The sequence below is a fragment of the Scomber scombrus genome, chromosome 8 (assembly GCF_963691925.1).
Source record: "Scomber scombrus chromosome 8, fScoSco1.1, whole genome shotgun sequence".
NCBI lineage: Eukaryota > Metazoa > Chordata > Actinopteri > Scombriformes > Scombridae > Scomber > Scomber scombrus.
The window spans coordinates 16,241,077-16,268,658 of record NC_084977.1 but is presented as its reverse complement, the minus strand read 5'-3'; the positions used below and the strand labels follow the sequence as shown (position 1 = coordinate 16,268,658).

The following is a 27,582-nucleotide window of genomic DNA, read 5'->3' as shown; positions in this document are numbered from 1 at the left end:
TAATGGCAGATTAGCCATTCTAGTTTACTCAGCCGCACTGCAATCTATCATGTGAAATCCTGCCAATGTTTTTTTTTTTTCTATGGTAATTGTGGGGGAACAGGATTAAAGTGTTCAAATGTGTGTGTCAGCAGTACAGCCTGCCATTAATCACAGTGAAGCATGTGAAATTGATAAGTGTTTATACAGGGTGAGGCTGGGCATGAAGGCAGGCTTTAGAGAGGAACGTGATCGGGTGGGGTCCGGTTTGCCCAGGTGGAGAAAGTGTGTGTCTGTGAGAACCAATTTAATAATGCAGCAGGCATAGACAGACGAGAAGAGATTGTGTCTGGGTTTGTCCTGAGGGAGTGAAAGTGTATGTGTGTGTGTGTGTGTGTTCATGAACAGTATGTGTGCAAGAGGTACCTGTGTGGTGATGATGGGAGTGAGGCTGAGGAGGGGTTGACAGCGGGAGCTGCTGGTGGGGGCTGATAGAGCGCTTGGCCTTGAGGGTGTTGTCATCTCGGGCGGACAGCTTCAGTGGCAGCATCTGCTTCATATCCACTGAGGCTGAGAGGAGGAAGAGGAGGAGGAGGAGGAGGAGGAGGAGGAAGAGCAAACAACAAACAGAAAGAGGCAGAATGTGATTTAATCGTGAAATTAGATTGCAACGCTCAACTAGAGCAGCCTAGCAGCTCCCAGGCCATTATTAGATATATCAGAGGACTGACCAAATTTAGACAGCTAATGTGATCCTAATGAGCCACTTAAAAGATGCTGATCTGGTCAAGCCTGTGTCAGACTCAGATAGTTTGGATTTCACTGACAGTGAACCAGAAGAACAGAGTTGCTGCACCATTACACAACACATGAAAGAGCAAGAAAAAAAACATGAGCCTCAATGCAGCATGTGTTGACTGATTTTTCCAGCAGTGTACTTATTGATACTTTATGCTAGCAGGAGTTGGCACCTGATGCACTGCAGTTTTGAAGGTGATAAAAAAAGCTTAAAATGTCCAACATAATGTAACGTAGTATCTGCTAGGCGAGGTTTATACTGGTGGAAATAAATTATCAGTAACTAAAGATCGACAAACTCCACCCTCTCCATTTTGCAGTGATACATTTTATAGGTGGAGATGAAATTAGAAAAGAATGCACACATTTAGTGTGAATAGTTATTGTTTCCATCATTAAATATTTTCATGTGGAGATACCACAAGTAGACGAATGTGTCCCAAAACAAGTACAGACTTGTACCATCTCATATCACACTGTATCACATATTTTGTTCCGTTTTAAAGTGCAACTCAAAAATCAGTGAGCATTTCAGCACTCAGTGTTTTGCTGTCTCCTTAGAGCCAACCTGACACACATTAAGTGGGTTTGACTTGTGGCCTTTTCCTATCAAGACAGTCTCTATAACTTCTGGACAGTCCTGCCACCTACTGATAACATAAAATTCAGTATTTGGCTTCTGGCTTCTCACCAGTGCTGTCAGTGCGATGTGAGGCTTTGCCAGTCTTGCCTCCTTTCCCTTTGCCGCTACTGAAGGCCGCCAGCTTGGTGGGGATCTGCTGCTGCACCCCAACCAGCTTATGCTGCTGGTTGGTGGCGCTGAAGAGATGGAGCGGCACCTCTGTCTTTAGTGGCTGGGTGGAAGAGCCCGCCTCCCGTCGCAACATCAATTCGGGGCGCTCTGGGTAGTCAGCTGGTGCAACAGATAAGCTGGCACGCACCAGAGGCTTCAGGGGCAAGTCGGACACGCTAGTGGAGCTGGAGGACGTGAGGGGCTCCCCGTTCAGGCTGCCAGACAGAGGAGCCACCTGGAGGAGAAGGAAGGAGAAAGACAGAGGATTGTATGTTAGTTGCTGAGAGGTGACTTCAGTTGTTGCAAACATCAAGGATGGCTTCCCAACTCCAAACTGCAATTATTCATAATTGTGGTCACATTCAGTTTGGAATCAGATCCAGGGAGCATCATGTTTGTTCTGTGTATGTTTATAAACAGCCTGCACTGTGGGCTATGTATGGGAATATCTTTTGAAGGGGATAAAAAAACAAAACTTCAAAACAGCTTCTTAAGAGTATAGAGGACACACAAACACTCACACTGTAAATCGTCTGTGTGACGCCGTGCCACTACAGAAACACAATCTGTTGAGGAGACGGGTATTTATGGGCTAAGAGGGAATCAGAAACACATGCCACTACTTTCTGCTGAGCACACAGTTTGATGCAGGCTTTTGATGTGTTGTCAGTGGCCCAAGGAACACACACACACACACACACACACACACACACACACACACACACACACACACACACACACACACACACACACACACACACACACACACACACACACACACACACACACACACACACACACACACACACACACACACACACACACACACACACACACACACACACACACACACACACAATGAGAAACATAAAACCCTTAATAGTCCCTGTGCACATAAAGGCGTGTCTAACAAAACAGACAGGGCTGTTGGACAAGCAGGGGAACAAGAAAATGTCTTTCATGACATCAGTGGATAAAAGACACAGAGTTCATTGTCTGCTTAATTACCAGAGATCTAAACATTGAGTCAAGATCATCATCTAATCTGCATTCAATAAGATTCCCCGGAAGGATTACATAATGACAATAACAATGGTTTGTATAAAATATGTGATGTGTAGAGTCAAGAGATTATTTTAATGGACTGGAAATCTTTCCCATCCCCAAACTCATGTATGTATGTATGTATGTATGTATGTATGTATGTATGTATGTATGTATGTATGTATGTATGTATGTATGTATGTGTGTGTGTGTGTGTGTGTTTGTTGTGTAGTATCATTAAATCTTTTGTTTGGCTTTAATGATTTTTAACTGGCAAACAGTCAATGTTACTCAAACTAGGCCTACGTTTAATAAGTTAGAGGTCAGAGGAAGATTATAAAAAGATGAAAATGTGTAAATGTTCAAGGAGTCTCATTGTAGTCATATCAATTACATTATAAAAACTTTGTAGTTTTACTCAGTGTGGATGATTTGATAAGTTTATGTTTGAAGGCCAGTAAGCTTGGTATTTTTTTGGACTTAGACAGCTAATATTTAATGTCTACATATTTTTGTTATATGGTTGTTAGTTTCTCTATATATGAATCCCAGCAATCTTGAAAAGCATCTGAATCATCTACTGAAAGTTCATGAGAATAAATAATAACATTCATTCAAATATGAGCAATCTAATAAAAGTTTCATTTCATTTAAACCAAGTAAAAGTGTTTCAGATAAAATAGTAATTGTTAATATGAAATAATGACAGATTGATTAAAAACATTGCAATACTGACTAAATTATGAATATTTAAAATAACCAATAGCACAGAGTGAATAATGCAAACTATGTTGATTTGACATTTAATGAAAAGTATATTAAATCACTGGACCATTATGTCAGTCTAACATCTGTTTTAACTGTCGTGTCTTTAGGTTAAACTCTGACACCAACCAGAACTGCTCTGTTTGGTATGCAGTCTACATGCTCCATGATTGATGATGATGCAGAATACTTCCTGTGGCGATGGGGAATACATGATGCCTATGTTTTACAAGGCATTAAGGGCAAACTCATCTAACTGTGACTATGTGTCTGTGGAGACTGTAGCTTCCCCCAGCTGTAACAGCAGAGCATGACGGGACGACCTGAGGCAGAGAGGGGCCCTGCAGAAGGGAAAGTCTCCGCACCTCCTTCCCTAAATCTCCTTTTCTTATTTCCCCTCCATCATTCTTCTTTTTTCAGCACTCACTCATCTTGGCACACAGATGTTCCTTTGTTCACAGAACAAAGTGATTGGCATTAAGCGGCATAAACAGCAGGTTTCCAGGGCAGTAAACCGTGTGGAAGCTGCAGAGCACAAACAGCCCTGACTGACAGCACATAAACAATTAGCACTGGCTTCCTTCCAGAAGCTTCTGTTAATGACAGGCTTGGACTAGCTAATTATACAGCCAGGTTCCTCTCATCCTGAAAACTGTCTGGATACTCCCATATCATACAAACTTAACCAAGCATCTCAGCTAACACTGCACAATGTGCTGCCTTGTGCACAATGGACACAGCTGAGAAATAGATATTGGCTGCTGAATCGTACCTGGACCAGATGATCCATGGAACAGCAACATTACTGATGTGATGACTTGAAAAGTCAAATCAACCATGTGCAGCTTTAATCCTGATGATTTAATGTGATTAGCAAACACTACATGTTTATATCTGTCTAATCCCAAATCAAACTGTGTCGAACAAATTTAAAAGTGACGATTATTCAGAGTAAATACTTTTTTGAATGAGGTTTGGTGATGAACATTTGTACAACAATTCAGTATAAGGTCTCCTGGGGATGAACATTAGAGCTAAGATAATTGATAAGCAGATTAACAAAAAATGATTTAGCAACTATTTTAATAATCAATTACCCATTTACATCATTTATCAATGACAAGCTTCTGGTGTGATAATTATTTGCTTTTCTGTTTTTTTTTATATCATTGTAAACTGAATCTTTGGATTTTTTAATTTAAAGACATCATATTTGTATGACTTTTTATGGACTAACAATCAAGTAATTGAGAAAATTAGTAGATTAATCAATCATGAAAATAATAGCTGCAGCTCAACATCAAATTAAACACACCTAACAAACAAAATGTATAGAAACATCTTACTATGTTTTTCTTCTCTTACAGAGCAAACAATGTATTCCAACTATGAGGAAAAACTTTCAGTAAATATTCAAGTTAAAGAAAGTTACAATGTGGTGCTGCACAAAGCGTAAACAGGTGGGAGCTGGCTACAGTGACAGATGGTGGCGGCACAGAGAAAAATACCTGCCCTCAAGCTCGAGGTTCCGGCTCAGCTCTGGGCAGCAATTGCTACCGGCTGATTATAGAAGAAGCGAGTCACAAGCATTTAGATGTGTGCACATGGTCAGAGTGTTAATGGGTAAACAGTTACTCATTGGGTTTTTTTTCCAAACCACAGGAAGAGACTTGGAAAACAGTATCATAAATCAGCCTGGAGATGGAGCCTCTACAGGGCAAAAGATAACTCAGAGTACTCACCGCAGGCACAGTTCACCGTTTTACGACTGACCTTTTTAATGTTTTCCTTGACTTTTGCAAAACCTCTCATGTTTTGGAAATGTTCTCGGTCATGTTCATGTAGTTATTTGCACTAGGTAGCAATATAGTTTTACCGTTTTCGGCTCTTGAGCAGGAGAGAGGGTCAGTTGTTGAATTGAGCACTTTGCTTAAGGGAAACAGTTATTTATTAATGCATTTCCTCCTCAAGACCCAATAAATCTGTGAATTGAACCTTTGACCATTATGCCATAAGCCCAGTTTCTACTATTTACAATACAGCTTGCTGCATGCATCGAGCCATTTCTCTTCTAAACTGTCATTCAAATCACAAAAATTGCAGCTCTGACCTTGATTATGCACATGCTTTATAACTTTATATCCACAGGGCTATTGAGAAATCAGATCCAAGGCTGTGTCTGTCCTGGGTCAGAGCCAATAAAAGAAAGCATGAGCCCAATGTCTTCCTTATCAAGGGGATCAGATGAGATAACATATGAAAGAAAGCTCTGCTCAAGTCAGGACATGCGGTGACTAGCACCCTTCTCGCTTAAACACCCTCACATGTTCAGTAACCAACACACACAAACATACGCAGAGGCACAACTTTTTTTTTTATGGAGGTCTAATCATAGCTCTACGGGTTTGCTGATGAGTCTTAATGTTGGGTGGTGGTGATTAAATGTCTATTGATATCAGGCTGGCCTGGAGCCTGGAACAGATCCTGAGGTTGCAGCTCATGAAAAGGCTGTTTGAAGTGTTTGACGCAGAAGGGGAACAAACCACTTCCAAATCTCCCATTACTGAAGCCAAGAAAGTCCCATAGCAGAACCAAGAAAACAGCACATACATACCCTTACATCTGCATGCATACAAAACACACACGCGCTACTTAGCTGGTCTTAAACAAATACTATGAGCATGATTTAATGGGGTGCTGAGTGCTGACATGGTCGAGATCTCATTGGTTCCATGTCTTATCTTGCAGTCTGTGCAACAAAACAAACAAACAAAAACAAACCACACAATCTTATTCATGTTGCTGTTTCAGTGAAGGCCTCTAATTACCAGGGTCCCTGTATACTCATAATTGCAGATTAGGTCAAATCAGCAAAAAGCTCCTTTGTTTCTCAGGTTGTGGTTTTCCAGGAGTCACTGTGATGGGTTCTAGGTATAATTCACAGTCAAAGGGCTGTCTTTTGCAGAAATGAGATAATGAATGTAATAATTCATGTCAGCTGGTTGTGTTTGTTTACGTATTGAGTTAAGCCTCCAGTTAACTGGGTGTCATTGAAAGGTCTTGTTACCATGAAATCTTTGGAATACCACAAAAATGGATGAATAGATAGGCAGCCAGATGTCTGGAGATGTTATGAGTTAAGCTACAGCAGATGGATAAAAAATGTACCGTATGATTGGTTGAGAAGAAGAAGAAAAAAAGGTGCACAATTTTTTAATTTTTTTGACATGAATGGATGACACTCTGTCCATCAGCTACTCAGTTTGAGATTGGTATGCAGAAAGAAGAGGCGCTGGCTAATTGGAGATATCAGATATAGGAATGTATGGTGTGCTTGTCTGACTAAGTCTGTTTCCAATGATGTCATTACTCCCTCTCTGCTGTCTGCGTGGAAGCATATGTATCAGTGATCTTAAAGCACAGGCAGACAGCACTTTCTAACTTTTTCTTCTTTAGCTGAAAACATGACACTGACTCACTGAGCTCAGTAAAAATGGGAGCATTAGTCAGCGTGAATAATCCCTTCATTAGATGTGCTTTGTACGGCCTCCTCCTAATGACAGAAAATGTGTGACTCAGGTTGTTGAGCTCTCTTCAGTATGCATGACTAAATCAGCCATCGCACCGTAAAGGAAAATCAAGGATTGTCAAAAGAGTAATAAAATAAACTTGACAGCAGATTACAGTTCAATAACAAAATTGTCAGTCAGATTGTATTTTTCTTGGCTTGTTAAGAAGATAAACTCTGTATCAAGATAAAACTTCCCATGCTCCACACCTTCCTTCACCTCCCCTCAACTTATCAGAGAATGCCGATATACCAAACTGAGGTGGTGATACGGTCCTATGAAAACAACAATGACTTATTTAGTAACTTAACTGTAACTCCTTGACAGATCTGTTAGCACCAGGCATGAAATTACAGTCAGTGAATCTTTCTCAAACCTCCTCTCCCATGAAACACATAAACAATGGCCCGCATTGTGCTGTGAGGAGAGAACGAGGGATACAAGTAAGCAAACACAGGGAGGAAAGAAGAGAGACAGAGGTGAAGAGAAAGGCTGCCCACTGCGTAGGTAGATTCCTGGGTTTAGTGGTTAGAGATGTATTCAGTTGTATGCGTGTGTGCGTTTTTCATTACTCCCATCAATGAAACAGGCTGTGGGGGCTGAAACCAATGCCTCTTTTCAACCAGTAAGAGGGCCTGAACTCAAGATTCATTCGGTGCATTCATGTTTCCACTGTATCTCATTTACTAGTAAGGTTAAGCAAATCTGACTTATGAACGCTAACAAAACAGTCTGAGATGTAATTTCTATGAAAAACGAGAAAGGAGAGCTGATGCTGGGAAGGATATATGCATCAGTGGGTATGAAGATTTAAAAATTACAGAAAGAAGAGACTTGCTGGAAAGAAACAGATTTCATGGGCCACTGTTGAGACTCTATATAATATTTTAGAGTACCTTAGAAGGGTGGGTACCGGATTCATGCCCAGGGGAAGGGATTGAAGGAAGAACAGTGTGAGGAAGCAGGACAGACAGGAAAGCCCCTTCTTATTCTATACAATAAATGTTGTATAAGTAGTTGTTTAATAAAACCATAAAGAAATGTCCAATCCTAATTTTTTGAGATTAATCAATTGTGATTAAATTTGTCATCTGCTAGCTTCTTAAAGCTGTAATATGTAACTATTCTGCATTAAAATGTCTAAAACAACTAGATCTATGCTATATTTTTACTTACATTACCCTTAAATGTTTCCAAAACATTTAAAACCAAGAGCAATCCATAATTTTAATTAAGGTAACAGTCTGATTGCCTATCAATGGCATCTTACTGCCCTCTTCCAAAGAGGTATAAGCGCACAAAATAATACCTTGGCGCTGTTGTTGTCATGAATTGACTTTTATTTAGATTTAAGCCACAGTTTTAGGATATAAGTCTTAAATCTTGGTCATTGTTTAGAGTATATCTTTTAACTCAATGAAGGATTTTAGTCATTGCACATCTGTATCTCAATTTATTATAGAGACAAGCTGAGTTAGTGGCAGAAGTGTTGTATTTTCTGCATGATCAATTACTGTATTTATTAATACTGCTGTCAGCCTGCCTATGAGCATCACAAGTTCCCCACCTCAATGGTTTTCCTCTTGATCTTCTTCTGGTGCTCCAGGCGTTCCTTCTCTTTCTCCACAGCTCTGGTGGACTCTCGTAGCCTCTCCAGGTCCTGCTGGTATGTCTCCCTCTGCCTCTCCAGCTCCACCTTCTCTTCTGCCAGACGCTCCTGCATTTAAAGAACGACCAATGTTGCACAGTTTGATTAAACTAGAATATTTCATTACTAATTACAAATATTACAATGAACCACAGCCAACAGGACTAGGCACTTTACCTCCAGCCGCCTGCACTCATCCTCCCTTAGTCGGAGTCTGGCCTCTGTGGTCTCCACTTGGTGGCGGTGCCTCTCCCGCTCCCTCTCCCAGCGATGCTGTTCCTGCCGGTGCTGAGACTGCAGCTTGTGGAAGCTGGCTAGTTCCTCTCTCTGCAGGGCCAGAGTCCGCTGTTTTTCCTGCTCCAGGAGCACGTTGCCTCTGTGGCGTCCAGGCAGGGAGGCCCGCTCTATCATTGAGGCTCGCTGCAGCTCAATTTGGCTGTCCTGCTGTGATATGATGGCCTGAAGATGGAGACAGTGACAGGAAGAATATAGCATAAGGTCATAATGTGAAGCTACATTTGAATCTTATGCCCACAAATGAAACCATTTTAATATTCACTAATAAAGTGAAACTGAAACTGTACACATTTTTGTCATGAATATTGTGATTTTTTAATAAAGCAAACCACAAAGTCAAACACTACATAATTGGGGAAAAAATGCAAACATACGGTACATATCGCTAGTTTTGAAATTCAGAAACTAGATTTATTAAAAAATGATTAAAAATTTAAAAAAAAAAAATCAGATTAAGATACTTCAGACTTGGCAGCGGTAGGGTTTGCATAATGTACTGCATCATTTTTTGTCCATAACATTGGCAAAACATAATTATTTTATAGTCAAGACTTTGTCCTAAAATAAATTGTTAAAATAATTTTCTGTCACTGTAACAATTAATTTCTGTATATTTATTGATATATTCGCTCGCTGTAGCGTCAGTGTGGTCTTCTGCTGCAAAAGCTTATACACTTTAAGGTCTGATGTGTTGTGTTTTCAGAGATGATGCATATCACTATTGAAACATGCAGTTATTTGAGTTATAGTCGCCTGACTGTCTGAGCTCTCTCATTAACAAGACGTTTTTGCCCACAGCACTGCCGCTCACTGGATACAGGGATTAAAGCAAGAAAAGATTTAAGTAAGACAAAATTTATGAGCCTGAAAAGTTGTCCAAGAGGAAATATGTACAAAGTATTGAATTAAGTGTTACATGAATTTTAAACTGCTCTATGCCTGAGAACTTTAATCCCTACTGGATGTTTTTCGCACCATTCTCTATGAACTCCAGAGACTGTTGTGTGTGACAATCCCAAGAGATCAGCAGTTTCTGAGACACTCAAACCACCCTGTCTGGCACCAACACTCATCCCACTGTCAAAGTCACTGAGTTCACATTTCTGCCCTGTTCTGATGTTTGGTCTAAACAACAACTGAACCTTTGGACTATGCCTGCATGCATTTTTGCATTAAGCTGCTGCCACAGGATTGGCTGATATTTTGCATTAACAAGCAGTGGCCACTGAGTGAATGTTGCTCAGAAGAAACCACATTTCTGTGGAGGAATTCAAATAATTGTTGGTGCTGCTGCTCTACAACTATAACCTTTTGTTCATTCAGCATTTTTTTGAAGGTAATAATGTTCATGTGCTGACAGATTACATATCAAATGAATATCTAATCCTGCAAAATGTGTAAAAGTGGCTGTCTCACAATGAATCTACAGTGGGCACATTCAAATGGAGCATTAAAAATGTAGGAGGCAGTATTACAGTACCTGCAGACTGTAGAGCCTCTGGGAGAGCATCAGCACTCTGTCGAAGAACTGAAAAGGAGACATAGACAAGGTTATTATAAATCATATAACCATCTGAGTCACCAAAACAACACGTCACTGGATAAGCAAACTACTGTTGGGTACACCTTCAAGCTACAGTAATGTAGTGTATGACAAGGTGACAGATCAGAGAAGAGGATCTAACCTCAGCCTCGGGGAAGGAGTTGGACCAAATGCAGTTCCATCTGGCAGGAGAGCAGCAACTTTCATCAACCTGAGCAACAACAATGAGACGCAGAGGAAGTCATACTAATGAAATATCATTACAAGCATGCTAACTGCTGCCCAGTACCGCTACATAATGGGGGCGCCATTATCATTATTATTTTAATAATTTACGGTAAAACTGTTGTGATTGTGATTTTTGTGTTTGTTTTTGACTAAAAACTCTAAAAGCCTTTAAATAAAATGGAATGTGTGATAATGTACAGAAGCTGTAGGTTGTGTACAAAACATTTATATCAGCTTATACACTTTTCAGAATTAACCCACTATGCACATGTTTTCTAAATTTCCATCCATCCTTCACACTGATCAGTTATTGGTTATAGTGGTGGAAAAGGTAAAGTTAATACAAATCTTAATGTTTAAAAACCTGTTAACTACAACCTGAATATGAGAGCTGAGCAGCATAAGATATGAAATATTGATCAAATATTTGGCAGTAATATAACAATGACTACATTTAGAGCAATGAAGATAACACTGTACAGGTTTGACATTAATAAATATACATTTTACAAGGACTGTATGAACTTTTTCACAGCACTGAAACTGATTCTGTGGTAGACAGAAAGACTGGTTTTCCTTTTCACACACTAAACACTGTAAGGCAGCATGTCATTACATTTTGTCTGCCCGATTATTCTCAAGCACCAGGATTTACTGAGAGTTAAATCAATGTTCAGAGTACATAGTTTTATCAAGGCTTTATCTATTTATAAACAAAAAGTGACCTGCAAGAACAAGGTTACAGTAAACATCACAACATGGAAACTTTCCAGATGACTTGGTTTGATTATTGCTATTTACAGGAAATAACACTGAGTCATCCCAAGATGGATATGTGTGTGTGTGTGTGTGTGTGTGTGTGTGTGTGTGTGTGTGTGTGTGTGTGTGTGCACGTGAGTGCGTGCGTGCGTGCATGCATGGAGTGTGTGTGTGTTTGTGCGTGTATGATGAGCCCCTACCGTCTGCTCCAGAGTGTGGCTGCCAGAGAGGTCTTTGAGCTGAGGGTCGGAGCTGGCTCTCTGGCTTCTGTCTTTGTTTCTCGACTCGCCAGAAAAGTTCTTCTTGACACTGCCATCTGGCATGGGCACATTGACACCGACAGAAACAAACAGTGATACACAGACACGATGAAACCAAACCAACCAGGAAAACAAGACACGATAACAACCACACATACTGCACAGAAACAACAATATATATACATATAAAACTGTGGCTACAACTGCATTGAATTTTTAGATTGTTTTTTGGTCTATAAACAAGGTCAGCAAATAAATCCAATCAAGATAATCAACAACTTTGTAAAAGAAAGTCAAATTTATTCATAGCATAAGATCCACCGAAATACAACTGCAAATCCATTAGATAGTAGACTTCCTCAGGGCATCGAGTGTATTGGACTCACTCTTACTGAGGATGGTGGGGCTGCTGTCATAGCCCCCAAAGGTGTCTGCTCTCCTGGGCAGAACTCCAGAGCCGCTCCCTTCATCCAGCCGTGAGGTTGGAGTTTCCTCTCTCACTCCAGACTGCAGCAAGTTCTGGAGGTTTTCAACTAAATTACCAGTGAGAACATATCGAGGTTAAAAGGTTGTACAGTGAGTGGTTCAGAGGAATAGTAGTTAATTCAACAACACTACTACCTACTACTTTATAAGTACTTTAATATTTAATACTAAAAAAATGTGTATTAAAAATTAATACGCATGGTAATGTCCTACCATCAGTGATTGCTCCTTTGAGCAGGGTCTCCCCCTGCTGGAGTTCTGAGGCTTCTCCTCGCAGAAGTAGTCTGGACCGAGAACCTGTGTCCTCCAGACCTGCCACAGATTCTGCCATGTCTGCAAACAACTGCAGCTTCTCAGTAAGAGCCTGGACGATTACTGTATCCTTCTGGCTCAGACGTTCTACAAATAAAAACACAAAATAACATTAGAAAAGATTGAATGGCTTAAAACATTAAGGTTTCTGGAGCATCCTCACATCAACCCCCAGTCTTAAAAGGCACTGTATGATTTTGAAATATTATAAACAGCTTTGGCTGCATAAAAAAAACCTAATGTGTGCCCTCAAAAGTTTTGAACCACTGACATTAAGATATGGAGGAAAAGGAAATAAAAGCAACTTCTGACAGTTTGAATGTTAAAATGATACATGAGCACCCCCTAGTGGCTTGGGAAATTACATAATAATTTCCCTGGGCATTTTTTCTTTTTTTAACATCTGTCAATGTAGTATCAGAAGTTAGTACCTTGAAATTCTTTGAACCGGGAAGCCCGTGCCTCTTCCTCCTCGCTGACAAACCTCTCTTCTGTATTAGGACAGCTAATAGAGGGACAGGACAGATACCATTACAAGTGAGGAGACACTAGAAGTAAACTGACGGTTATTGTTTTGCATTCTCTGTTTCATCTATGCATATTGTGCAATAATATGTTTCACAACAATTTTGTTAACTGTAGCTACCTTTCAACAGCTTGCCGTATTTGTGTCATCCATGTGTTTCGTTCCTCCTTGGAATAGGTGTGGATCTCGTACATCTCTGGCTCATTGGAGGAAGCACAAATAAGAAACATAGCTTTCTCCTCATGAGCCACTTCCCTGACAATCAGCTTCTGCAGAGAGATCGCTGACGGCTTGTTATCCTAGGGAGATAACAAGAGGAAGAAGAGGAAGACGAAGGGGGAGATATTACTGATTATTAATACATAAAGTATTTTTTTTAAAAGAGTAACCTTAACAGAGCTGATTAAATAAACATTTGAGAGTGAAAATTTAGTTCCCACTCATATCGAACTGCACATTTATCAAGTATTCTTTAACAAACATAATGTTTTGTTAGATAGTGCTGAACTGACAAAGATGAAAGACAAATCACTCACCACTGTAGCAAATGCATATCTCTGGTCCTTCTCTTGTAGCAGGAGTAAAACGTCAGAGAGGAGGACTGCAAGAATATCTGGATGGACAAAAGTCAAAAGACGCTCGACTTCAGACTGTAAACTGGAAAGATGGAAGATGTACATCCAAAACTATTTTCTCAAGTAGATCAGTAATGTATCTTGTTTTATTCATGCCATACCTTTGAGCCTGCCAGAGGCAGCTTTCCAGTTGACTGTGCCTTCATGCAGCAGCCGTCTCCTGCCCTGTGCCAGGTCCTCCCTGCGAAACACTCGGCCATCTTTGATTTTTCCCAATGCCTTTGGCTCCATCTTGTTGTGTATGTCTCGAAGCCGAGATGTCTTCTCATGGAGATTAACCAGCGCATCCACCTGACTAATTGTGGCTTTAATGAGACCCAGTGCCCGAGTCAGCTCTTCATGTTCTTCCGTACCCACTAGAGATAGAAAAAAAAGAAAAAAAAGAACCTCTATACAATAGACCAGAACAAGTTATTCTAGGGCTGGGCAATTTATCGAAAAATAATCGAAACCGACATTTTGAAACTCTAATCGACTTAATCTTGCTCATGTGAATTAATCATGGTGTTCACTGTTGCCATAACAGTAAAGGTTGCATATCTTTAAGGAATTTGAAAACTTGTCTCCAGTGATCATTTTAACCCAAACCATGATCTTTTCATAGTTCTAATCAAGTGGGTTTTGTGCCTAAACTAGACATTTACCACAGTGTCACACCTTAAAACATCATTATTTTCACTCCCTAAAGATACTCATGTGCGAAAATATCACAAAATATCATGTGAGGGCAGTGTAAAATACAAAACAAAGAAACTGTGAAAAAACATAATTGTTCATCAAGGGTGGAGATAATCGTTCATTAATCGTAATCAAGGTTAAAAGCTCAATTAATCGTGATTTAGATTTTTGCCAAAATCGCCCAGCCCTAAGTTATTCTTCACTAAATACATGGGTGTACTCTCTATTTTTATGTGTATTTAGCAGAAAATGCATGCGAAACAGCAGACCTTCAGTGTTGTGCAGAATGCGCTCCACTAGTACTGGATACTTCGTAATGCGCTGTGTCACCAACAGAATGCACTCAGTCACTCCTAACCTCCGCACAATGGACAGGTTATTGATTTTCTGAGAAGGAAAAAAGCATAAATGTATTTATTCATCAGACTGCAAAGTGATCTATGATACTGCACTACTGAGCTCCTGTGGATTAAATCTGAACAATAAGAAAATTCTTATGTTTCTTACCCGTATGATGATTTGGAACCTTTTGTTGTTTTGCAGCTGTTCTTTGTAGTAGCTGACAGCCTCAGTGTGGTGACTGCAGAAATCTCCATAGTAGTCCTTCATCCTCTCTCCTATTTCACCTGAGAACTGGAGAACAAAGGAATCTGTCTGCATGAGTGCTGTCTCATGTGGAACATGTATTACGCTGTTTACATGTTATTTGTTCATGTGTAACTATTATGTGATGTATTCAAAGTTTGACAGGCTATCTCCTCCCTACCTGTGTAATCAGTATGTCTGCCACTCTGTTGATAATGTAGTTCCTGTCGGTGGGTGAAACAAGGTTTTCTCGCCGGCGTTCTTTGAGACGAGACAGGAAATGTGTGTGAAGCTCCAGGAGGTTTTCCAAGCGGGGGAACAGACAGTCCAGCCTACTCGAGTCCATCTGGAGGTTCTCCCTCAGCTCTCGAACGTAAACATGCAGCATTATCTTCAGTGTCCGCACATGATGCATCTCCGTCTGCATCAGCTCTGTGCAGTGGCATAAAGTTACATGATTATGTTCTGCCATGGAAAGCACATGTACAGTACTGGTTTGCAATGTATGTCTCAAGCCGTCCTTCCCGTTAAAAAAATTGTCAGGGCCCAGCATAAACATTATTTTGGCGGACCCCTGCTGTGTCACCAAAGCCCATCAACGAGTTATCTATCTGTCCTCAGAACAGGTAACTCATTCTTTAAACAGGTACATGACCCAAGAAATCCCACTTACCATATATCACGTCCTGTCTCTTCACTGTTTCTTTAGAGTGCTTCTTAACATACTGCTGGTCAACTGCCAAACTCCAAGACTCTGCCTCCAGGTCCTGGGCATCAGACTCCAGATCAGACCGCACTGCTGCATGGTGAGCATCTGAGGAAAAGAGCCAACAGATAAAAAAACTATGAAACATTACAGTGTTATAATAGAAAACTCTATCCAACTTGACTCATAATATGGCAGGGGACTGCACATGCAAGGCAGAAGTGTGGAGTTCAAAGTTGAGGTCTGTGTTTGCACAGGAAGGTCAGAGGTCAAGGTCTGCAGTGCAGCACTCAATAGAAGAATACTATGTTTATGTTGAGGATTCAAAGTCTGCCTGAAGCATAACAAAGCTATTTACCAATTATGGGAATGACACTGAATCATGCAACTTATGGTCTGTCTCATCAGCGCTCAAGGTGACACTGCCTTTCAAACATTCTTAAACTGATTGATGACACAAAATTAAATGAAATTATTTCCTTTAAAATGGCTTCAGGATTCTCAAGTCTTTAGAATTTTTAATTGAAGAATCCTCAACAATTTATACCCTTTATAAATAAAAAAGGATTTTCAAGAAATGACTCCTTCAAAAAGTCCTCCCATTACCTATTGTGAAGCATCCAAAATGTAACCAAATATTAACTTAAAAATAGTTCACGGCTGACTTAATGTCTCCTCTGTCTTTTTATATTTTGGCATTGTTCAAAATGATATCTACACCATGTTGCAATCTGATCTAAGTAATCCTGACTCAACAACAGAAAGTGTCCATACTTATTAAAACTAAACTTTTGAAACAATGAAAAATGAGATAAATTCAACCTAAAAAAAAAACCTTTCAATTGAGCAATCATTAGCATACAAAGTGTCATCCAGTCTTAACAGCAAAATGCATTTTAAATGGGATGGATCTGGTTAAGTGAGTTACTGCATGAGTTAAGGATGAATATTCATCTCACAGGTGACTGAGGAAAAAGATTACGTTTTTTTCCCCCCCTTTAATCTGAGTTCATCTAAATAACTGAATTTACAACTGTTACAATAAAGTTAAATAAAGTACTGTTATAATGAAAATAATCTAAGCAGAACCGCTCTTGCTCAGGAGAGTGGACTGGATGGGTGGGAGAGTGTGTATGATTTTTTTCTTTTTATATCTGTGAAAGGAGAGAGCAATTCGCTAAAATGAGTCTCATGATGGCAGCTTAAAAAAAGAAGCAAAAAAACAAAACAAAAACAACAAAAAAACATGACAATTTGTACTTGATGTTCACAATACAGTCATTTACTACATCCCACGTTTAACAAGGAACAATTCATTCAGTGTATTAAATATATCCTACTCAAACTGAGAAATACCCTCCTGGGATCTATGTTTATTTACATTATTTATTAACCAATGATACTTTTAAATGTAGGGACGTCCTTACAAAACGTGTTTGTGAGAAGGATTTCTGATACTTCTGGTTGTAAATTGTTGTCTGTGGGTGTCAGCTTAATGTGTTTTTCATGGTAAGGGTGTGTCTTATAACAAAATGAACTCTGGAACATGGCAGCTGGAAAATAACAATGGTTTTGTAGGTGGCAAACTAGGGCCTAGTTAGCGTGTCTCTCTCCCACACAATCCAGTTTAATGAGAAAGGGTGAGGTCACCCCTGACTCCACAAAACACTCTCCTCCCTGAAATTAAGAAAACTCCCTTAAGACAAACTACCGCTCTAGGCAAATGCATAGATCTGAATAATACTGAGTAGGCTGAGAAAAGGTTAGAAAAAAACAGTCACCACCACAACTAATAGGGGTAGGATGAAAATAAAAGAAGGGGGGAAAAAATCGATACAGCAACATATGGCAATACTTCCACTTTCAATACATTACTGATACACGGACACCAAGTATCAATACATTTTTTTTTAAAACATGAGACCGCTCAAAATTGATGCCGCCAGACTCTCCGTTTCCGTACTGGAAACACAGTCTGCTGGAGCTTTGTCACTAGAAGCACATTCATGGTCCTTTGTAAAAGTTTCTGTGTGGTAACTGTGGTGTAGCTGAGCTAGCAGCTCTACTACAAGAGACCCTCTGGTGTGTGTGTGTGTGTGTGTGTGTGTGTGTGTGTGTGTGTGTGTGTGTGGTGGAGTGTCAGTGCTTAGCTGTAATGATGCTGTTAATCATGTTAACGGTTATCTTGTAAAGCGCTGAATATCTTGTCAACTCTGAATAAAGCACAGTTCGTTATTGGTGGGTCATGTGTTGTTTTTACTGCCAAAGAAAAGGAATAAATCCTTGTACAAATTGAGGCTACAGTTATCAGTGGTTGGATATTTAGACACCATTTCTTCATGATAAATCGTGTATCACAGAATTGCCTTTGTTGTGATATATCATCATCATGGGATAAATATTGTGATAGTATCATAGCGTGAGTTCATCTGTGATTCCCACCCTTACTAACTAATTTCACTGAGTACACAATTTCAACCAAAAGAGTGGAACTGCTTGACTTGATGTTCAATCCCCATCTCAATAAGTCAACCTACCTTCTACGATGATAGACTCGGTGGTGGAGGGAGCGAGGGAAATGGCGTCTTCATTGCAGCGTTTGGAGCGGAGAGCATCGGTCTCATCCATCTCCCCAGGGAGGAATCTGAGGGATGACAACCACAGGTCCAAGGTGGCATACATGCTGAATCTAGTACAATTCAATCCCACTAGCTGCTACTGCCCTAAATAAACTTCCAACTTCCACAATTCAAGCCAAAATTCACCAATCGCAATGACATTAAAAAAACACACACAAACACAAAAAAACTAAAACAGGCAGCTACATTCTTCTCTCCACTTTTTTCCTCCACTTGTGATCTTGTTAACACCTTATCTTCATCCGTTTCTCCTTCCTTCTCCCTACACACGTGTCTTTGCAATGCAGTGGAACACTAGTCCACATTGAGAGCAGTCTAGACTCACTTTCAAAAGGCTGTTATATTAAGGAAGACAGCTTGCCTTGATATGTCAACTATAAATACACATCTTACTATGGCATAGGAAAAAAAACTATATTTCAGTAGCAAAGAAAATAATCTAAAAATATTCAGCATTTACATACAGTAGATCCTACAAACATAATTAGAGATTCAAGAGTAAGATTCTTAATTTTTTTTGCTGGTTTTTGAACAAAACCAAGCAAAAGACAATTCTGTCATTCAGAACTAGCCATTTTAAAGAAGAAAAAAAAGCTAGGAAACATAAATAAACAACCATTCTTCACAGAAAAGGTCTTTACTTAAGTGTAACTTGCATGGCAGAGATACTGACCCTGAGCTACTGTGGTGATGGAGGCTGTGGCCAAGACTGTGGGCAGAGGTTGCAGTAGTGTTGGTGGTATGGGCGGCAGTAGGCTGAGTGTTTGGTCCCCGCGGACTAATGGTCATGCCTGGGACGCTGAGAACACTTGAGTATCCATCCAGGAACTGTGATGAGGCTGTGCCTGAATGCTCCCGCTCTCTGTCTCGGTCTTTTAGCGCTGGGGAAAAAAGCCGAGAGACAGGTGAATGCAGGACATGAGAAGGGACGGAGGAAGAACATGAAGAGAAATGAGCAGAGGAGAGGGAGGAAGGAAAAGATGACCAGCTGAGAGGAGAGGACGACGATGAGGATGAAGAGGACGAAGAGGCGAGTAGATGCTTGTTTGACTCCTTTCCATGTCGACCCCAGCATTTTTTCATCCAGGATCGAGGCAGGGATCGGAAGAATCGGCAGGTGATCAGGTCGCGGTGCATCAGCACTCGCACCCCAACACGTCCAGACAGACCCCATGATGAGGCAGAAGAAGAGGGTGAGGAAGAGGAGGATGGTTTAGCAATCCTGGAGGCCCTTGTGGTTTGGCTAGTGCTCTCAGTCATTGCTCAATCCATTGGGAATGTCACTATTTAAGAGGAGTGGCAGAGGGAGAAGGATACTACTCCAAACTCCAAGGTAAGCTTCAATAGTAGCCGTTGCAGTATCAGTCGTTCCTATTTCCTAAGTAAGTGATGCACCTTCACTGGTGTAAACCACCCAGATGCTTCATATATAAAGTCTCATAGAAACTTCTGGAAAAGAGGCAAACCCTTTCTTGCACTTTCTGGTTCTCAACTCCTCCTTCTGCTCCCCCGTCTTTCCGACCCCCTCCCTCTCAAAAGAATAACAACTGCTACAGGAGATTAATTTAAGCTGCTGCCACTGCTCAAGTCTCCTGTGGGTTCAATCACATGAACTAGGATGGACCACTTCATAACAATAATAAAAGCCCCCTGCATATTTATTCTGAGGGTAATCAATTTAACAATTACAAATAGCTTTAACTGTTTGTAAAGTAAAAAAAAACAACAAAAAAAAACATACAGATTAATGGGATATTCTTTTAAAATAATCTTTGTGTGCTGATATAAATTCAACTACTGAATATATGTGTTGTACAATATTACTAAATCTACGCATCCTGGGGTTTGGACAAGAACTGGACCGTGGACTGGAGGCTAATCATCACCTCTTCCTACAGCCCGTTGGAGGCCAATCTTTTTGGTATACTGTATGTTTGTTTGTCACCCCCTGAGGAGGAGAAAGATTTGCAAACTGAAGAAAAAATAGGATGATTCCATACTCGAGGTCATCATGGTTAATCTTTTTAATCCTCTGCAAAACACCAGAGATGCAACCAGCTCTCTTTAATTTGACACCTGGGGACCCAACCACCTCCCCATCCATCAATGCGTCCCCTCTACATCAACTGATACTGTGTCTGAATCATGGATGTTCTACTTACCAAGGTTAGGAGATCCAGATGGGCCCGTCCTCTGTATGGAATCTCTCTGTGTCGAGAAAATAAAAAAACACATTTTTCAAGGCCATTCTCTCAAGCTCTCTTCAGCTGAGTGACAGATTATAAAATGTCTAGATGGCTACAAAGTGCTTGCAAGGTAAGAACTCAGTTTACTAAATAAACTAAGTAAGAGCATAAAGCTCCCTGCCAAAAGTAGATTTCTGCTTCTCTGTATTAGTGTTGCAGTACTTAAATGTAGAGACTTATTTGCTGCTACATCAAGGGTCCTGTTACAACTAATGTGCATCTGCTGTAAAATTTGACTACAGAGGATAGAGCAGGGGCTACATGCTGAAAGCAAGAACTGTACAGGTGTAGGAAGTGTTTGTCGAAAGTGAAGACACAGAGCAGGTTGAAGAAGGCTCAGTAATCTACTCTGTTTCTGTAAAGCTAGTCACATTTGAATTGTTGCATTTAGCGAAGCCATGTTTGTCTCAGTTACAAAAAGAAATTGAATGTAACAAAACCTAATTTCTGTGATTATATAATGCATGCACTTCAAAGCCTGCTGTGACACAACATACATCTAGTGCAGCAGTGGTGTTATAGCAATCAGAGGCTTTAATTCTCTGCTATAAATATGCAACCTGAAATCTAATTTTGCACCATACACATCTATATTGAGACTGCCAATACACTGCTATGAATAAGCATAAATCTGAGTGAAGTGTGACAACAATACTGACTGTTTTTCTTGGTCTTGTGGTCATGTTTTCTTTAATTTCAACTCATGTATTGTCTATGCAACTGATACAAACTCTGACCATGTACGAGTGCATATAAAACAGTGTATATAAGCAAAGTAATGGAGCACAATGGGAGTTTAGGGACTGGGGCTACTCCACTGCAACCTTTGTTTTTCTATGCTCCAGTGTGGTGTTTACCTTATTCCTGCTGCTGGTGCAGTCACCCAACAGAGACTTGCAGCTCTTGTGAACGTTCACAGCACAATCTGAAAAACAGCAGGACAGGAACTCAGAGACATTATTGCATTAGTCTTGCCGGACCAGTAGCACACGGTACACAGAGTGAGACAGTAAACCGAGTTTTTAAATTTAAAAGCCCATATAACAGCTCCTGAAGGCAATGTTCAAAGTTGAGGCGGTGATTCAAGCAAAGTTACTTAAACATAAGCCTGGAGGCAAGCTTTTTCAGCTGCCTGCAGGTTTCAGGTATTTGTTTTCAGACAAGTTTTCTCATCGCAAAGCGGAAGTATCACTTCCCCGTTTCATTAGACTGGTACAGTAGTAATTCAGTGGCCCTTGTTTGTTTACACCTACTTGATACAGACCCACACGGTCGGCAGGTCAGGAACCCCCTCCTTTTCACAGTAATGTGTTTCTCTTTCGGTCTACTTTTCTCCCTGTAACAGAGCTACTGCTGTCAGGTTTAGATAAAATGACTGATTGCATTTCTGCTGATACACATCTGAGTTGTTTTGGGGGGAAAAAACACACACTGCTGGATAGTAAGATCCCCTCTCTATGTTCTCAACTACAAGAAAGACAAAACACTATTATAATATAATTCAATCTTGCTGCCTGGCTACATACTATATAAGGTAAGCAAAAGAAGCCTTTCACTAGGCTGGCCAACCAAATTAAGGTATCACTATGCAAAGTCTGATCCCAACCTAGCCAGGTAAAACCAAGCTGACGTAGACAAGAAGCACATGTCCTTTGATGCAAAACACTTATAGATACACAAGTGTAAAAATGTGCACAAATAAACTCTCTGTAGAGAGGCTGGTCAGCGGAAACACGGTTGATGAGTTAAACAGACTGATGTAATGCAGCAATTAGAGAAAAGTGGCCTTTAGCTGCCTGAATGATGTGGGTCACTCAATGATGGAGAATACTAGAGAAAAAAAAGTCTTAAACAGGGTGTTGTTTGTGTGACTGACTCACCTGTGTTAAAGTATTCAGATTAAAGACTTATAACAAGGAACATTTTCAATATTTTCATCTTTTTTTCTTATGAAATGGATAGGAAGGAAGTAATATTTATGGGTTGTAACAAAATAAACATTCATTTTTAAATCCCTTCTTCCTCCAGCACTGATACCTTCACGTATACCATGTTACATTGTTGTAGGCACGAGGCACAACGGGAATCTGAATCTGGTTACATAGCTCTATGACAAAGGTGGCACTCCTGGGAACAACACAATGTAAACATGGCTCATACTAGCAACTTCCACTAACTACTGTACGGCCTCCAGTACAATGGAGACAATGATAAAAACACTCCTTCCTGCACAGTGAAAGCAAGAAGCAATGAGAGAGATAATCATTTTTGCGTGTGTGGGTCAAGTGAGGAGGCCAAAATAGGATTAAGTGCATATATTATGTGTATTAGTGTAATCTCTCTTCATTTACCTTTTAGATCTAGGCCTAACTAATTTCCTCTATTACTTCACTTCATTCACAATCTAAAACCCATCCTCCTCTGCCTCCCTCTCTCTGGTAATAAATTAACAATTGCTGGCTGACCTGAAGGAAAAAGAAAACAGAAACTGGCCTCTGAATAATCTTCACCAGGAGTGCTGTGTCCCTCTTTGACTTGGGTCCAGTAGTACTGAACTGCTACATTGTATGCAAGCCCTATAAATCCCTCTGTAGGCACCGAGTACAGAACAGTTTGCCAAAAAGCACAAAATATCTAGTATGAACACCTTATTACTTTGGATCAGATGGTCTTCTTCAGATTTCGCCACAGAACAGACTTGTTGTTTTTACCTTTAGAGGACACAGGCAGTAAAGTCAGTAATCCAGCAAACTCATCAGCAGTCAAGCAGCCAGACCCGGAGATAATTTTCCACCTCGCTCCGACTAATATTCAAAATTCCTATCTCTCTGCCAGCCTGGCTCTTTCAGACAAAAGACAAAAGCACAACATGCCCTCAACGTCTAAGTCTACCAGGCCAGTTGTACACTTCCAACAAAGCCCAAATGCACTGACTGGGCAAGACTGGGGAAAGTATTGTTAACAGTGGATCTTGTTTGGTAAAGCAGATCTAGATGGAATAAAAAGCAGTGTCATTTCAACGTTATTTAAAGTCATCACTGAAGATCCCAAAAGTAAGCTGTTTCCTTTTAGGAATGTGTGGTATTGGTGATTATACGCAAATAGTAATCAGAAGAATTCTTGCTTAGTTGAAGTAAAAGATTATTCTAAGATAAGTAAGAACACCGTGTTGACTGTGTACTGATATTGCGGCGCTTATCAGCACTGACTTCAGCTACAGACCACCTCTGAGATTAGTAACAGCACAGTCAGTGATACCGACCGTGAAAATACACCAGAACTGCAACCGAAAATGAGCCAGGACCCAAAGATCAGAGTACATCCAGCTCAACCCGTTGGGCGTACAAAGTGTTTCATACAGTTTCAATCATCTCTGGCGACTCACTCGGTTGAGTCAACAGTACTATGGTTTGCTGCTGATCCACAGGACACCATCAAAAACCACCACCACACCCATCATCTGCTGACTGGTAGCTACTCTATCTCAAAAGAAGTACACTTGTGGTGCACCGTACACACTTCAATGAGTCAGTCACTCACCTAGAAATGCAAAGCAAGCCTCAGTTGCCGCTGTGATCAGTAGAATGACAGATGTGCATGAATGTCAAATCAAGTTAAAATCATTTGAGAATTTACTCTTACTGAGAGAACGTGCTGCCTCGTGTTATCCTACAGGACACAACTGGAATCAGTTCCAGATAGTGAAGGATGGGTTCTTCAAGGGAAAGGTTACCTCATGCAACAGAATACTTAAGAGCTGTTTTCATCATACAGTCTGCAAACACTGAATTCAAGACTGTATATGTGTGTGTGGGGGGTTGCAGTTTCCATAACTGCCGGGTTAGCAAGTTTTATCACATTAAATAGCGATTGTGTTTTGTTTAACGTCACTGTTTCCTATAGAGGTTTTCAGATCGATTTAATACCTTCCAGGCAGCCACTGGTTTTGATTCTGTTAACTTAGAATATGAAAACTTATGAGTCAGGCAATTCACCACAGATTTAGTGAGCTGTGCAATTTTGTTTCAAGGACACTGCAACATCTGCACCAAGGGAACAACATTAGCACCAGCCAAACACTGGTAAATTAAGTAATGTCCATGTTTTCCTTTTTTGACTTTCTACTTTGGTTTTCAGGTGGTTGTTGGGTTTTTTTTAGTTTTTTTTAAAAATCATCCTCCACAAAAAACATGAACACACAAATACAGACACATTTACAGAGCTTCTAACTCTGCCAGCATTTGGCTGAGAAACTCAACATTTAGGTTAAGTTAACATTACCTGTGGTTTCCTATTCTTGTTATAGAATAAACCCCTGTACATGCTGTCTACCACCCTCCGCAGTACACAGGAAAAAGTCAAGCTACCACAATGAGTTGTCACACACCAACTTAAAAGAAAAGGGGCCACAACAGATGTTTGATGGTGGTACCTTCTCACACAGCAGCCAAAACCTGACATCACCTGCTTCCCGTGTCTGCTTGCATGCACTATATGTCAGAGGTTAGTTCTAATTGCTCGAGACAATATCGGACAAAAACATCAACACTTGGGGCAAAGCAGCCAGCCACCATGACATCATCTGGTGAAACAGGAGGAACTGGGGCTCGGAAAGCTTAATACTCAGTGAAGCGAAACATCTCTGTCGGTCACATTTCTCTCCCAGAAAGCTTGAGGAAAGCTCAACCTTACTTCTTTAAAGCCACAAAAGAGCAATTATTTCACTCATTGCTCCTCTGCTGATTAGGCCTCTTTATGGGCACTTATATCAGCCATCTGACTAATTAGACAAACAGACACAGGAAAAGTAGATGACAAAACTATTAAAGAGGTGAAAATCAACTAAATGTGCTCAGTAGGGACAGGGAGGCAGCCAGATCCTCGGTCTAGTAAAAAGGCAGACATCCAGAGAGTCAGGCATGCTGGAAGGCGAAGCAGTGATGCATGGAGAAGTGGTGTACTAACAGGGTGAGATGGGTGAGACCCAGAGTCAGTGGAGTGGGCTGTTATGCTCTGGCAGACCTGCCAAGCACAATTAGCACCATGTGACCCAGTCAGATCAGAGTGAGGGACAGGCTGAATGGTCACCCCTCAGCCTGGGTCATTCCTATTGCCTGATGCCTGTAAAGCACTGCTAATGTAGCGGGAGGGCATCGCCTGCTCGGCTGAGGAATAACAAGAATTTGACACTCCAGAAAACATAATTTAAACACATCGAGGGTTATGCACTTTTATAGTACCAACTCAGAGCCAATTATTACAGATTGGGAACACAATGAGGAGTAGACTGTTATACACTGGCAGATGGAGACCAGTCCAGATTTACACAACAGATAGGAGTAACTAAGCTGTAGATAAGAATATGGTTGCTTTAACAAACCTTTGGATTTCACGTCACCGTTACATATGAGTACAACTGTACATTTTAACAGCTGAAACATGTTTAAACAACAAAAGTGATCTTGCGTGCTATCGTTAGCAATCACCTGTTGAGCTTCATGCAGAGTCTGACCAGCCAAACTGCAGATAATACACTAAAAAGTTAACCTGGGAGGCGTTATGAGCAACATGCAGACACGAAGACTAAAGGCGTTAACGTGTTTGTTTGTTATTTTATAAAATACATCACTTTAATTTAATGAAAGCCCACCCAACGATGTTTCAAATAGAAGCGGCTGTAGGCAGGCTAACATGCTAGCCTTAAGTGGCTTGTTAGCCAACCAGTTACGTTAAGACTAACTGCGATTTAATTTGAGCCAGTTTGTGATAAATTACATGTAGACGAAACTTTAGGGGAAGGTTTTCCTGGTTAACGCACTGGTTTGAACCCGACATAACAACATGCCTTTAGGAGGAAAAAGCGATAAGCGGTTGACTGTGATTAGCATCTTAGCTGGGCTAGCTAGCGGCCAGGATGCCTGAAAAGTCCATTGAGCGAAACAAACGGGAGTTCATCCACCTGATCCCGCTGGAGACCATCGCTACAGTAAGTTAGCTGCGTCTTACCATTACAGTTTGAGTTGAATCAGCTGCATCCAAACAGAAAAGTAGTCTGCCCCGTTAGCTCAATAAGTTTGGGTATTGAAATCAGCAGTAACAAGTATCCCACATTCTTGGTTTTGTCCAGTTTTGTGTCCTACTCTCCTCTGGGAACAATCTCTGGCATACAAACGACGCATTCCACAGGCTGAATCCCCACAGGGCTGGGTTCAAATTAAAGGGACACTCACTTGTTTTCTCACGCCTCTCTGTGTGTGTGTGTGTGTGTGTGTGTGTGTGAGTGTGACTGTGTGTGTGCACCAAAAACACAAGTGTCAAAATGTAGGATTTGTCTCTATATCACTCTCAACAGCCATTTTTTGATGAATGGGGAAAGACAACATGGAGGCAAATGTCTTATTGGTTTCTGGTTCATGTCAATTTGAAGCAGTGCAGCCTGAATCATACTGGATGTGTGGTGCCCTGTGACTTGTGATATATGCCAGAACAACTTTGTTTAATAAGCACACTATTTAATAACAACAATACATGCCAGACTGGAGCATTAATAAATGTCCTGATATTATTACAGCCTTTGTCTCCCAAACATCAAGAGGAGTAATGGAACTTATTAGGCTACAGATATGACATAATGAAGCTGTATCACTGCCTTGAAATAGTGCAATTCAAAGAAACTGAAATAGCACCAACAATGAAAATGGTTTTACTTCCTCTTTTTTGGAAATGTTATTTGGTGATGTGAAATGGACACTGAAACTACAAACTGTCCTGTAGCAGAGTGTTTCTTTTTGTTTAGAGACTGCAGTTTCTCTCAAGAGGATTCTCCCCGGACAGACCACATGGTTTATGAGAAGACAGCCTTTGGATTACAATCATGTCAACAGACCTGTCTATGCAGCTGACATGGCTGTGTTATGATGGTGTAAAGGAAATACCCTGCTTGGGTTAAAAAGTATCACTTTTAAAATAAATTGCATCCACTTTTATGGGGTCTATGGACGAGCAAAGTACAGACAAAATCTGCCTTTAACAACAGTTCATGCAGTCATATCACATCAGAAGAATTAACATTTATTTTAATAAATA

The 27,582-nt window shown here is 40.5% G+C and overlaps 1 protein-coding gene across 1 annotated transcript in view; it reads right to left on the bottom strand.

Moving 5' to 3' along the window:
- The window catches only part of arhgef18b (rho/rac guanine nucleotide exchange factor (GEF) 18b), a 38,315-nt gene that overhangs the window by 4,395 nt on the left and 6,338 nt on the right, over positions 1–27,582 (bottom strand). The window contains exons 9-29 of the mRNA XM_062423957.1: positions 21,354–21,421; positions 20,413–20,458; positions 18,924–19,131; positions 18,149–18,255; positions 15,579–15,719; positions 15,087–15,337; positions 14,828–14,953; positions 14,590–14,707; positions 13,744–13,998; positions 13,544–13,620; positions 13,128–13,306; positions 12,913–12,986; positions 12,383–12,568; positions 12,070–12,216; positions 11,624–11,739; positions 10,579–10,647; positions 10,374–10,421; positions 8,774–9,055; positions 8,516–8,665; positions 1,469–1,805; positions 406–549 (exon numbers count right to left, since the gene is read on the bottom strand). Coding sequence (XP_062279941.1) covers positions 406–549; positions 1,469–1,805; positions 8,516–8,665; positions 8,774–9,055; positions 10,374–10,421; positions 10,579–10,647; positions 11,624–11,739; positions 12,070–12,216; positions 12,383–12,568; positions 12,913–12,986; positions 13,128–13,306; positions 13,544–13,620; positions 13,744–13,998; positions 14,590–14,707; positions 14,828–14,953; positions 15,087–15,337; positions 15,579–15,719; positions 18,149–18,255; positions 18,924–19,131; positions 20,413–20,458; positions 21,354–21,421 — 3,129 coding nt within the window. The remainder of the gene's footprint in view (positions 1–405; positions 550–1,468; positions 1,806–8,515; positions 8,666–8,773; positions 9,056–10,373; positions 10,422–10,578; positions 10,648–11,623; positions 11,740–12,069; positions 12,217–12,382; positions 12,569–12,912; positions 12,987–13,127; positions 13,307–13,543; positions 13,621–13,743; positions 13,999–14,589; positions 14,708–14,827; positions 14,954–15,086; positions 15,338–15,578; positions 15,720–18,148; positions 18,256–18,923; positions 19,132–20,412; positions 20,459–21,353; positions 21,422–27,582) is intronic.